This window comes from Anas platyrhynchos, chromosome 16, assembly GCF_047663525.1.
Source record: "Anas platyrhynchos isolate ZD024472 breed Pekin duck chromosome 16, IASCAAS_PekinDuck_T2T, whole genome shotgun sequence".
NCBI lineage: Eukaryota > Metazoa > Chordata > Aves > Anseriformes > Anatidae > Anas > Anas platyrhynchos.
Window position 1 is genome coordinate 3,782,383 of NC_092602.1, and position 13,829 is coordinate 3,796,211.

At 54.9% G+C, this 13,829-nt stretch overlaps 1 protein-coding gene across 25 annotated transcripts in view; it reads right to left on the bottom strand.

Moving 5' to 3' along the window:
- Positions 1 to 8,937: 8,937 nt before the first annotated feature.
- The window catches only part of NCOR2 (nuclear receptor corepressor 2), a 221,886-nt gene continuing 216,994 nt past the window's right edge, over positions 8,938 to 13,829 (bottom strand). For 19 of the 25 annotated variants that reach the window (XM_027469767.3, XM_072024399.1, XM_072024413.1 and 16 more), the window contains 3 exons: positions 12,585 to 12,812; positions 10,974 to 11,153; positions 8,938 to 10,884 (listed from right to left, as the gene is read on the bottom strand). In XM_027469767.3, the coding sequence (XP_027325568.3) occupies positions 10,709 to 10,884; positions 10,974 to 11,153; positions 12,585 to 12,812 (584 nt within the window). In that variant the 3' untranslated portion in view covers positions 8,938 to 10,708. The remainder of the gene's footprint in view (positions 10,885 to 10,973; positions 11,154 to 12,584; positions 12,813 to 13,829) is intronic. The other 6 variants (XM_072024402.1, XM_072024414.1, XM_072024412.1 and 3 more) reach the window with 2 other exon arrangements.

Consider the following 13,829-nt stretch of genomic DNA (forward strand, 5'->3'; position numbering starts at 1 on the left):
ACTAAAATCCCACATGCTGGGATCCCAATTCCACCGATGCCTTTATCAGTCTAACTCCACAGCTATGTACAGCCAAGAAACAGTGAAGGGATTTGACAGAAAAAGAATCTGACCTGATACTGGAGTAGCAAAACCTTGCTGCCAGTCTGCCAGCTTGGAACTGCCACGTGCGAGGCCTTGGGCTCGATCTCTGCTCCTTTGGCTCAGCAGATGGCAATGTCACAGCCTGGACCCACAGAAGTGTCTTTGGAAGATCTAGGCAGTACCAAACATCAGGAGAGTTGTGTCACAGTCCTCAGAACGGTCACAGGCCTGTGCCTGTGCAGAGGAACGACCAGCAGCACGCCTGGGCTGAGGCACAGACTGCCTCTGCTGCGGCACAGGACATTGAACGGCCACCAAAGGCAGCTCTGTGGGGAGCAGACGTGGGTGGGTGGCAGGCTGTCACTGCAGCACTGCGGTAGCTCCCAGACCAGTGGCAGATAAGCGCTGGCACCCGACTCCTGCCTGCTCCTGCCTCTCCTGGCTTGTTGCAGAGAAGGCCAGGACCTGCCCGGCCCTGCACAGCTTCTGCACCGAGTCCCCTTCCTCTGACAACATGCTCAGCCGCAGGGGGCAACTGATGCAGGAATAGTTTGTTCTCAAATAGGATAGAGGGTCCTGGAATTGTTTTTTTGGGGGTGTAAGGATGGAGTTTTTATGAGCTCCATTTTCTGCTTCTAATAATGATGCTGGATCCAAACAGCTCCACGCCTCAGAGTCCAAGGCAGACAGGGAGTTCACATCTATGAGGATGAAAACGCTCGTCCTGCCAAGCCTTTGATGCTCATCGTATCCTTCCTACCCAGCAAACAGGCGGACAGCACATTTCTAGCATAAAAATATCCTCCTCTGCAGTTAACCACCTCCAGATTCCCTTCCTGAGCCCATCCTAGCCCGGTGATTAGACATTTCTGTACACATAAACATCCAAATCAGCTCCCTGGGGCTCTTCCTCTCTCACAAGCAGATCCTGAGACCAGCGGCTATTTCCAGCTCCTTGAAATACAAATGGGATCAGGGTTTTTCCAAGCTGACCACTGCAGTCAGGGGCCCACTGCTCCATGCAGAGCACTGTGCTTGCTCCCTGGCCATGCAGCCCCCCAGCACATCACCCATCACTCTGGGGATCAAGCCGCTCCAGGTGCCCTGCTCATGGTTTTGGGAGGCAATGCCAAGGGGCCACGTGCCCTGGGAAACCTACGGTGGCACCAGGACATGCAGTAGGGGTGCACAGAGGAGGGACAGTGCAAAGCACCCCAAGTGCAATGCAATGGAGGAAAGGGAAACACACACACAGACAAACATGCATGCAGGCACACGTGAGTACAAACTTCTCTTTGATGGGGGATTGTCGAAACGTTACCCTCCCTTGGGGCTCCGCAGTGAAAAAATCTGCTTATTCATAAACCAGCTAGAACCATCAATCCCCCATTTATCATTTTAACATAAATAATAAGGGCAAGAGGAACACGCCGGCAGGAAACCAGCTATAGATGTAGTGTTGAAATCTGCCCATTTCTTTTATGCATGCCCCACTTACTGATAATAAGCAGCGATCCAACCAATTCCTCATCTGAGTCCACAAGCATTGGATTACAAAGGACACAAGCCAACACCCTGCTTTATGCTAGTGGAAGGCCATTTGGGTGGGAGGCCAGCTAGGAGAACGCAGCAAATTTAAGAAAACACATTTGTCTTACTGACAAATGCCTCAGGAAATAAAAGCCTTCGTACTCTTCTTTGACCTCTTCCAATCACAGATGGGTTTTTGCCGTGCTTCCGACGGAGTTTGTTTAGCACCTGCCCCTCCAGGGCGTTCGCTGTAGGATGGTTTTAGGAAGGGGCTGCCCAGTGCCTGTATGCTCCCAAGGTGCTGATGCCCACTGCTGTGTTTCGGATGGGTGCCATGGAGCTACCAGCCCGTTGTGGTGCAGAGCTGGCCCTAAATTGGGTTTTAGCTTCGGGTCCAGCTTCCAGTGGGGCTCTATTGGATGGCAGCAGCACAGGCCTCTTAAAGCATCCTTGGCTGGTTGCTCATGGGCTTTGCCCTGTAATATAGATGGAAGCAGGGGATACAGCACCCAGAGACACCCACTCCCTGTCAGCTGGGAGAGGAATTGAGCATCTCCACTCCCTACAGCTCCAGCGGGAGCCCACTGTCAAAGAGAATGTGGGGAGCAGCCGAGCAGCACCCCAGGCTCGGGGTCCTTTGCTAAGCACAGTGCTGCTCTGCCTCTGGCTCTGCCCTTCAACTTTGCAGCCTGGGCCCTTTGCGAGTCCCCCAGCACTTGTAAACATTTTGGCAGCGCCAGCCCTGTGCGCAAGCCCCAGCCGTAGCCGAATGCACTGTTAACGAGCCACGTGTTTCGACAGCCTCCAGGCTTGGCACTGGACCCTGGGGACCCGGCTGAGCCCGGCTCCAGCAGTGCTGGGTGCAGCTCTTGGCAAAGCTCCGCTGGCAGAGGGGCGAGCACCTGGCTTGGGGAGAGCCCTGCTGTGTGCCCATGCCCAGCCCCTTCCCTGCCGCTCACCCCCTCCAAAGGTATCTCCTCGATGCGCGCTCAGAAAGAAAGAAAGAAAAAAATCTCCTATATTTTTAAACACTGCCTAATGGTGAGGAGTAACATCTGGAGCGCAGCCTTGCCCCTCACGCACAGTCCTCCCTGCGCAGCGAGCGGCTCGCCGCATCGCCCCACGAACCTGGCGGGACATTGCCCAGAGGGAAGCACGAGCTCCTCTGTGCTGGCCCTCCTGCACCTGCTGGTGGCCCGGGGACAGCAGAAGTGGCCGAGTGGCTACCAGAAAGCCCTGGGGAGGTGGGCGGCTGGTTAAAGCCCTGCTTGCAGCTGGGAGGTTCTTGGTCACTGAAAGAAACAGGGCTGCTCAGATCGCCCCCATTGCTTGTGCCTGTGCCTCCTGTGCTGGCCCCAGCTGGCCCATCGCCCTGGTGCACCCAGAACACGGGGGGCAGGAGAAACCCCACTTCCTTCAAGCCTGTTTCCAGCGAGGCTCTTCCAGCCAACATTAACACACGTTGCTTTACTTCCCAGCACGGCCCGGGGCAGAAAGGAACATCTGGACCTAATAAAAAGGTTGTTCCCCCTGCACAGAGACCCAGGAGCAACCTCTGCTGCGTGGTTCCAACCTCTGCCGCTTGGTTTCTCCTTCTCCAGTGGATGGAGGAGCAGCTCTGCAGGACGCTCCGGCAGCCCACGGGGACTGAACTTTGCCTGGTAGCTTAAAAGTGGGCCCAGTGCAGGGCAGTGAGATGGGTTTCATGTCTCAGGGGCCAGCACCACGTGAAATGGTTGTGACTTGTCATCTGGGTCTGGAGACGGGGCATAAGGATTTGTTGAACAGAACGGAGCTCTTTTTCTATTCCAAAACCACAAAAGCTGGAGATGGCTCTAACCCAAGGCCCGGGATTAACATCCCTGTGGGGAGAAGCTCTGATTCGGTCCAACTGGAATCCAGCTCCAGACCTGGCGCCCACCTCCAGGCACGCACCGGCCAGGCTCCTCGGGCCTGACCTCTGGCAGCCACTGCGCTTTCTCTACAGGGCTTGGGACGAAGCAGCAGCAGAAAACATTCCCTGGATCTTGGGCAGAGCTAGACCAGGATTGCCTGCCTGCTCTCCAGCCTTCCACAAAGAGAGGAGCTCACACTTCTTCAGCATCTGCCTCTCACCAGAGCAGATTTGGGGCCGTCGCAGTGCACACGGTGGAGCTGCTCCAAGTAGAGCTTGGGACCGTGCTGAGTTGGCATGCCGCATCCTTGGGAGCAGACGTTCGGATGGGAGCGTGGTGGCACTTCCTGCCCCTGCCATCTCCTCAGCAATACAACCAGAGTTTTCTCCCAGCTGGCACATAGCCAGCCATCAAAGAGATTGCGAATGACTAATAAATATGAAAAGAAGCTGGGTGAGGGCAGCAAAAATCTCTGGCCAAAGATCAAGCTTCACTGACAATTGCTGCTTTTTCTAAATACCCTGCCGAGCTTAAAGCAGCGTCGGCTTCAAAGCAGAACACCCTATAGCAGTAGCTCCTTGCTGCACTTGTACTGGCGGTGACACCGACCTCGCTTCAGACACTGCTCAACCTCCAGTCAGTGGCAAGTGATTTATTGCCACTCCGCTGCCCGGAGCCCTGACAAATACACAGTTTGGTAATTACAGGAGGCCAAAAATGAGAGGATAAACAAACCTGACGATTAATTCAGCTGTTACACGCGCACAGTGACACCTTTCCCAAATTTCGTGTGAGCCCAGACCTCCCTGGCTGGGCTCACAAACCAGACAGCATTAGCCAAAGTTCCCCGTGCCCTTGCCCAGCACCGATAAGAGCCAGGCATGCATCAAAAGCCTCTCTGGTTTCCTTCCAAGCCACTCGCCAGCCTGCGACATCTCATCAACTGCCAAAATCATCTCTTCAGCCCTCCACACCGTTATCAGAGAGCATACATAATTTCATGGCAAATCACAAGAACTAAGCAGTGATGTAGACTGCCACTGCCAGGACGGTAGGAAACGCTTCCTGCTGCAGGGCTCCTAGGAGCCATTACCAATTTTTTCCTCACTTTGCAATCCCGTGCTCTGCTTAGGGGCTGCTGGGCACAACCTGCCTCCTGTGAAGGGTTCAGGGACAAGTGTCCTTTGTATTCTGGTGTGTTTTTACCTGTTTTTATTTATCTTACCAAGCCCATTGCTGGGTGCCACAGCCATGTCTCTTCCTGCTACCAGTGGGGCGCACGGGGCGATGGAGAAGCTGGAGCACAGAGATGCAGGGAGGACGACCGCTGTCTCACTCCATTTCCTCACGGTTCTTCTGACTCGTCCAGGCCTGTCTGAAAAAAAATATCTTCCTCTTGCTTTAATTCTTTCCGAAAGAAAAGAAAACAAAGGAAAACACCAGCCCCATCATCCTAACTAAACATCAATTCACCACCAGGAGAAGGTCACGGTGCTCCTGCACCTCCTTATAGCCTCTGTCCAAGACAAAGCCATCAGGGAACATCTTTTATGTTTCCTCTCCCCTCCAAAAATCCCTGTTTGCCACCAAACCAAAACCTGAGTGAGTCTGGGTTTTTGACATTTTTCTTTATTGCTGGTTTTTGAAGCCATCTGCTTTTGTCCCATTTCATTTTCATCTCCTTATGTAAGAGCTTTTCAAGTAGGCCTAAAGTTTTCCATCATTAAATCATGAGTGCTGGCCCTGAACATAGCGTTTTCCCACCTTCTGTTCCTTCAGCATCAGTGTGAATTATTGACCAGGGCAACTGCTGTCAGCCCTCATCACCACTGAAATCCTGAGGCGGGAAGCTGAACAGCCTGGCTTCTGTTTGTGCTATTTATTAACTTCTAATTGCCTCCCGAGCAGCAAGGCTTTCCAGGAGGAACTTCAGCAGAAACCACTCTCATTGGGCCCGGAGACCTTCAGGCTTTAGGAGCCAGCACATCTCTACCTCGTGCATGCAGGGCTCTCAGGCTGGCGTGGATCCTTCTCCAGCCCAGGGACAGGAGCCTTTCAGACACCGTGCGTCCCCAGACAGACAAACGGGGTGGCACAGGACCACAGACAGCCCAGGAGCATCCCCCACGATTTGGGGCAGCCTGAATGGATCTTTAAGCACCCTAAATGCTGTGCCTTATACCTGTAAGCACAGATGCCCATTGCACCTTTGAGAAGCAAAATGGTATTATTATTATTATGTGTAAAACCGATTTCTGAGCCACAGAAAAGGCAGCTGAAGGGTCTCAGTGCAAAACCAGTAACAGCCCTCTAATGGGTTAAGTTCCACAGTCACACACACATCCCTCAGCCCCAGCACCTCAGCGGGAAGCCGGTTCCCCTTCACCACTTGCCCTGTGAAACAAAACCTCCTCCATATCCCCCTGCAGCACAGCCCCAGGCCCCTTTCCTCCTGTGGGCCACTTTCTGAGACAGCAGCACAAACCTCGTGCTCCAAACAGCCCCCAGACACCCCCCACCACAACCTCCCATGCCAAAAAATAATCCCGTGGGTACAGACATGGGTGGGGGTCTGATGGCTGCGGCCCCAGCCAAAGTCAACCAAAACCCACGGGACGGACATCAGGGGTAAAGCAATCCAGAGCAGCAAACAGCTACCAGCGCTTCTGTCCCAGCTGTTAATTAGGTAGAGCTAATTAGCTTCCCCAGTAATTCCCTACAGGGCTTGGGAGGGTTTATCCACCACCAGAACTTTTTCTTTTTCCAACCACAGCTGAACACTGTTTTTCTTGGCTGATATTCAAGGAGCATCGAAACCAAGGGGTGTATTTGGTGGCATTTGGTTAAGGGGTCCCAGAGCCATCCTTGGGGCCCAGGGTCCCCCAGCCCCTGGGTCCGTTCCCCACTCCTCAGGCCCAAACAAAACTCCAGGAGGTTGTTTTGTTTTGGGAGGGTTTTTTGTTTCCCCTGCGAAAAGCCAACAAAAACAGTCTGGGGCACGCAGGGTCGGGGGAAGAAGCCTCGGTGGCCAAACACATCCCGCTGCAGGAGAACCCAGGGGCTGTTTGATGTCTGGGGAGCTGCAGGCAGCAGCTCAGTAAAATAAAATGAAAATATAAATAAGAAAAATAATAATAGGGGAAGAAGAAAAATCCCTCTTCTGAGATGCTTCAGGCTGCTGGGAGACACATTAATGATGGGGAAAGATAGGGAAACCGAGGCAAAGAGGGGGCTGTGACAGCCAGCGCACCCACCTGCAAGCCGTAGAAGCATGCGATGCCCCTCGGGCTCCAGCCAGCAATCTCCCCCCTTGCCCACCTGGGGCAGGGTCCTTCAGGCACCACCGCTGGGTCCTGGGGGGGACACGATGCAACGTGGGGCCAACGCTGTGCCAGTGCCAAGGCCAGCCCGGGGCACACACCACTGCTCCCACCTGCAGAGCCACCAGCAGCCCTTTTTCCCCCTCTCTCAGCCCATTTTGCCGGGGGTTTCCCCAGCTGCACCCCACCACCACCGGGTCCCCAACCCGCCCTGCTCCCACCCACACTGGGGCATCAACTGGCTCCTCCTGGGCTTACACATGGAAAGAAGCAGGAGAGCTGTATTTTGCTGGCAAAGAAGCTTTTTTTTTTTTTTTTTTGGTTTGTTTGTTTGCCTTTTTATTATTTAAACAGTCAGGCAGTGTTCGGCCACTGCTGCCCACACCGCTTGCTGGTGGGCGCGCTGAGCAAAATAACAGTGAACAAACCCTTCACCTTCAGTAGAAGAAAACCACCCCTTCAGAGCAAGCTGCGTAAATATTTACACCTTGTGGTTTCTATGTACAGCCCCGTCTATCATACAACTCACTTCAAAACAGCTATGCACAATTTGCTTGTACAAAAGATAGATATTTCCCCCCTCGGTACAGCTGAAACAATAAATTGCCCAGTAATTTGCTTGCCAGTTTGTACAAAGTCGGTTAACATTACCTTTACACTGGGGTTGTTTTGTTTTTCTAACAGCTTAACGTGCCTTTCTCCTCCTTGGCTGCAGGATGGGGATGCATCACGGCTGGCAGCACGACGACTTGGGTGATTTGGGGCAAAAGCGCGTGAAAACAGAGCCTTTGGCTGGCAGGAGGACGTGAGGGCCAGGACGGGGAGGTGTCGCTTGCAGTGTTTGTGACTTGGAGGAGCAGCAGCTCCCCGCTTCCAGGTTTCCCCCAGGGCAGGACCCCGCTGAAGCCAACCCCACACACGTACCCCACACAGGGCCAAACCTCCAGCATGGAACCGCTGCCACCAAGGCCCTTCCAGCCCTGTGGCACCACCAACCCCTCCTCAAAACACCGCCCTGCACAGGCTACACACCCACACAGCCATCAGCCTCACGACAAAAAAAAAGTACCTCACAAACCTCTTGAAAACGCAGCGAGTCCCTCACAGCGCAGCCCTGGGCCGGGCCTCGGCTTTGCTTCAGTGCTTCCAGGCCTCTGGGTGAGCCCCACCAGCTCCAACCCCTCCTCCAGGCACACGAAGCCGTGGTGGAAAGGGCAAAGAAAAGGGAATGGGGCCGTGTAACCTCGTCCTGCTGCATGGCGGCGTGAGGTGGTGCCTCGGCAGCTCCTCGCTGCCTTTCCTCACCTCAGGCAGCAGGCCCCGAGCCCAGCCCAGCCCTCAGGATCACCTCTGGCTGGTGTGGGATGTCCCGAGGGGCCATGCCTTGGGGCAGAAGGGGACAAGACTGCCCCGGTTGGGTGGTGGCAGGGCTTGTGAGGGTGACACCAAGGGTGGGGAACCCAAATATCACCCACTGCCTCCCTTTGTGAGCCACAAGCTGAGGGAGCGCCGGCAGCCCCGCGCCTCGTCCCGCCGCCTGAGCTCAGCGCCATCTCCACAGCCAGGGCTGGTGCTGGGACAGCCTGTGAGGCCGGGGCTGTCCCCTCGGTGGAGAAAGCGAGCCCCAGCCATGGAGAAAACGAGCCAGGCTGTCCTCACGCCAGCTCCACCACCTCCACATCGCTCCTCCACGCTTCTGGGCACCGCGGCCCTGCCAACCGCATCCGCTCTTCAGCAGCGACCTGCCCCTGGCTCGGCCTCTCCTCAAGACACCAAAGCAGCACACAGTATTGCTACTGTGCCAAGTGGTAACTTTATTCTTTGTTGTGTTTTTTTTTTTTTTTTTTTTTTTTTTTCTCTGTCTGAAAAGGTTAAGGAGGCGGCTTTGAAGATGGGTCGAATTTTGGATCCCAGCAAAATCTGCGACACTTTAATAGCGTTATGCCCAGACATCAGCTCTGTTAGCTTTACATCTCAGAGCCATGAAGACACCAGCAGCAATAACCTGGGAACTGAAAGACTTCCACATCGCTTGTGCATTGTCTCGTTTTTTTTTTTTTTTTTTTAAAAAAAAAAAAAAAGCACAACAGAAAAGACACAAACATTGATGAACATTAAAAACCTGTACATTGTAAAAAACGGAAAACAAAACAAAACGGGAAAAAAAAAAACAAAAAAAAAAAACAAGCCCCAAACAAACAACAAACACCATCATTCTCTTGCTTTGAAATCAGAATCACCCTGGGAACATTGCAGGGGGAAAAGAAATAACCATCGAGAACGTGACAAGGCGATCCTCGCTGTCTGACACGCGGCGGATCAAAGAGCTGCTGGAAGGCGGCGCGGGCTGGCTCCCCCCGCAGCGGGAGAGGCGGAAAGTCTGTGCCGTGGTCTTGTTTCCTCTAGCGTATAGAATGCGAAGCATTTAATACATTTTTTGTGTTTTTTTTTTTTTTTTTTTTTTGCCATTTTTCTCCCCCAGAGCGAGAAAGCAGAAGTGAATGAAAAAAAGTCTAATATTTTGTTCTTTAACCATGTAACTGCAGATATGATCCAACATCATGGAATGAAAAAAAAATAATGTAAAGTAGAGCATTCGTGTGTATCACAAAAATACAATAAAAACTTTTTTTTTCTTTTTTTCTTTTTTTCTTTTTTAAAGTTTCCTGTGAACTCCCTGCCATGCCGGCCTCCTGCCCACGCTGCCCCTGCACCCGGCCAGCTCTGGAGGGCTCTGGAGAATCAACGACTGCAACCAGCAAATGGATTCTGCTGAATTAGCAGAGGTGTGTGTAACGGGGGGCCCTGCAACCATGGCAAGATTTTCTTTTTTTAATCTAAGTTCATACATTCTCCTGACTTACAGACAACTTTGATGGATCACTCTTACCTTTTTTTTTTTTTTCTTTTTTAAACATTTCCATACAATGGACAAACACATCAAAGCCTGTGTGTAAGAACAGAACCTCTTTTACAGCATGTAATACTGTGTTTTGTTTAAGTCCTTCCTTGCGTAAAATATTGACATAATTCACTGAAGGTATCAAAAATATACCCTGTAGACCAATACAATTTACAATTGCCTTTTCTCACCATTCAGAAAACAATGCACTTAAAGCAACCAAGCCCGTCCCCAGGCAGCGCGCGAGCCCCCCCCGGGGAAATCTCTTCCCACTCCAATTGCAGCCCGGGATATCCATCACCGAAGGGACCAGCTTTTTTTTTCAGAAACGGATCTTCCCTCCCTCCCCTGCTCCTCCCAGCCGCGTTCAAAGCGCGTGCGGCCAGGACGATGGGCTCCCCACACCCTCAGATCAGCCAGGGGAAACCAAACCAGGTTTGATCCTATTCAACATTTTTAAATCTTTTTTTTTTTTTTTTTTTTTTAAACCATCTCAAGATTTTGTGTTTCCGTGGCACAGCCCCACGGAGCCCCTCACTCGGCGCCGTGGGAGCAGAGCGTCCATGTGCGCGTGGCCCTGGGACGTGCGTGGCCACTCAGTCCCTCTCTCGAGCGCGGGGTCACCGCTCAGCCATGCTGGCAAGGACGAAGGTGGGATCCTTGGGTTTTGTATCGTTAAGGCTTTTTTTTCTTTTTTTTTTAGACTGAAGAGGATGCAGAAAATTCCAGATGTTGAGAACAAAACAAAAAAAAAAAAAAAGGAAAAATAAACCAACAACAAAAAAAATTGTCGCCTCCCAAATTGGCTGGTTGGGAGGAGAAGGTTAAAAAAAAAATTAAAACCCAAAAAAAAGCTCTGCTCCTGCGTCTTTGCTCGTGAGAGCCAGCGGGGCCGGGGCGCTGGGTGCTCGCCCCGGGCAGCTCGCTCGCTCCCCGCGCCGTCGGTTTGGTCGCCGTCTCCCTGCCCCTGGCTTGCTTCATTCACTGTCCGAAAGGGTTTCGTACTGGGAGCAGAGCAGGGGCTTGGGCTCCTCGTCCCACGCGTGGTGCTGGCTGCCGGGCGTCCCCTGCGGCAGGGGGGCGGCGGGGGCCGCCGTCACCACCCCGCTGGGGAGCCGCATGGTGAGCGGGTTGTAGGGGAACGGCGTCGAGCCTGCGTGGGGAGGAGAGAGCGGGGGGTCAGCACCATGGGGCTCACCCAGGGGGCTGCTGTGGGGACACGTGGCCCCCCCAGGGCCCTACCTGCGGATGACGGCCGGTCCTCCCAGACGCGGTTGGTGAGGGGCGTCCTCCGGTTGCAGTCCCCCTCCGAGTGCACCGAGGACACGGACGGCGGCCGCTCGCCAGAGGACAGACCCGGCGCCGGGGACTTGGCCTTGCGGCTGTTGGGCCTGGCAGCGATCTTTGGCTTTCCCCCTCCTCCTGCAAAGAGAAGTGCCCGCTCGTCACCAAGGCCCGCGGGGAGGCGGTCGCGGGATCCGGGCCGCGATGGATTTTTGGGGTCGGGGAGGGGGGGGGAGGAGTGCATGCACCCAGCGCTTCCCCAGCACCACGCGCGGTTTGAAAGCCTGCAGCTGCGGGTGGTGGCACGGGAGGGACAGGGATCCACGTGCCACACGCTGTGGCAGATACAGGGACCCCGTGGCCACGAGGGTGCCGCCACCCTGAGTGTATTCCCCGTCCCTGTGGTCCTTAATCAGCAAAATCAGCCAGATTTTGAAAGGCTTAAGGGCCAAAAGAGCCTGTGCTGGGTACGTTAGCCCAACTAAGCAGGAGGAAGCTCCCGAAGGGGGGACGGATGGACAGATGGATGGGCTCTGTGTCCCACCCCACCAGCCCTGGGCAGCCTCTGCCGGGCACAGGGAAGCGCGGGTGGAAGAAGCTGCTGGGATCATGCAGTGGCCAGAGAAGCTGTTCTGCAGCAAGCCGGGGAGCGCCTGCTCTGAGCTGGCCTGGATGTTAACACATGTCCCCGTGGCTTTGCCCCAGCATCACGCGGGGTTGAGGCTGCCCCCAGCACCACCGTGCCCTTAGTGGGTGTGCGGGGGACAAAAGCTCTCCCTGACCTGTCTTCCTTAGCTGGGGGTGTGCAGAATGTCCCTCCTGGCTCTGCTCCAGCCCCCCAAAGCTGAGCGACCCCTCTGCAGTGCCTGGCTGGGGCCCTCAGGTGCTAAGGCTCCGAGTACCCAGGGGCTCGCCCCCAGCCCTGGTCTCTGAAGACTTCCCTGACCTGTCCCTTCGGGCTCCCTTCAGCTCTTCCTCTCGCTCCAGGCCCTGTTTGTCTCAGCCAGACCCTGCCCTGACACCCCTGAGCCTAGGGTGGGGAGGGAAGCGTGACCCTGCCCAGTGTCCCCTCTCCTGTCCTTTGGGAAGCCCAGCTCCGGGCACGCGCTGCCCGTTTGGACCCGGCATCCCCTCCTGCTGCCTGGGGCCGAGGCACAGCAAAAGGGGCTTTGCTGGGTGTGCTGGGCACGGGAGGGGGTTTTACAGGCGGTTTGGGGTGGCTCTTTTAGGTTATGGCTTTGGTCTTTTGGGTGTGGGGTTCCCCCACCCTCCTTTACGTGATTTTAAAAAAGGGAGATATTAAAAAAAACTGTAACAGACGGGGAAAGAGCACGGTCAGTGGTTTAGAGAAAGCAACAGCACCTTCCGAGACTATTAAATTAACATCAAACAAGACCAGGATTAATCAGCGGATTCACAAAGCTCAAAGCTGGGGCAGGGAGAAAAGAAAACCAAAATGAACAAAAACGGGAGGGCGGAGGGGGAATAAATCCACCCGCAACAGGGGAAAAAAAACAAAGGCTGAGAATTAATAACACAGAGAGAGCGAAGGTGGAGAGGGCTGCAGACCTGGCAAGGAGCGCACGTCCTCGTTTCGTCCATCAGCAGGAGTTATGGGCATAGCAGCGGGCAGGCTTGCACTGGCATTCAGAGAGTTAAAAGCATTGGCACTGAGAGGTGAGCGCTCTTCCCACTGCTCGTCATATTTACCCATTAGGGCTTTCCTAATTATTGCCTCCAACCCCATGTTGGTACTGGAATTCTCTTGGACCGACTGGCTCCTACAACTGATTAGCCCTGGGAGATACGGGAGGGGGAGGAAAGAGGGGGGCGGGAGATGGGGGGGCCAAATGAGAAGAAAGATGGGGGGACGGGGAAAGGGGAGAAAGGAGACAAGGGAGGAGGGAAGAAACAAACAGTCAGCACATTCTCGCAAAGCAACAAACTTTGTCATCTTGTTCTGTAAAGCTCTGCAAAGCACTCGGCGCGGGTTGGCCCCCCTCCTCCTCCTCCTCCTCCTCCTCCTCCTCCTCCTCCTCCTCCTCCTCCTCCTCCTCCTCCCTTTTCCATCCCACCCCAGGGCTTGGCAGGGGCTGGCGGTGGGAAGGGAGCGCTGTGTCCATCTGCCTGGGGCCAGGGGCTTGGGGAGGGCTTGGAAGAAGTGGGGAAAGGGAGAGGGGTCTCTGCTGCACCCCGGGGGGGTGGCAGCACCAAGGGGGCTGCGCTCCCCACCCGGCTGGGAGCAGTGCATGGGGAGGTGGAGACCCCCCCTGGGGTCTGTAAATGTAGGTGTGCGGAGAACTTTGAGGCTGGGGCAGTTTTCCATGGAGGAAGAGACAGGGTAGGAAGAGGGGGCGTTTGGAAAAACCCCATGGAACTGGATGGGAAAGAGGTGCCCAGGTTTTGGCCCTGGCTTAAGAGGTGGGGAGCAGCCCCCGGGGAGGGGCACAGACCCCGCGGGGCCAGGCTATGCTGGGGGAGAGGGCAGAGTCCTTCCAGCCCTCCTCGCGCAAGCCCCTCACCCATCCCACTCCCTTCCTCCCCATGGGGCTGGGGGCCCGCGGCGGACCAGGGCCCCCTCCCAGGCTCGGCCGTGGCTACGGGACAGGCTGCAGAGGCGAGGTGGTGGTGTCCGAGTGGTTGTGAGTGTCAGAAGCCATGCAGTTATGGTGCAGCGCCGCACAGGGACCAGAGGGCACTAGGCTCAGCCACGCGACCGTCATTCCCAACGCGGCGGTTACAGGGAACAAGCAAGGGCAAAATACAGACACAAAAACAGCGGGCTGGCGAGGGAAGCCCCCCGACAGCCCCCCC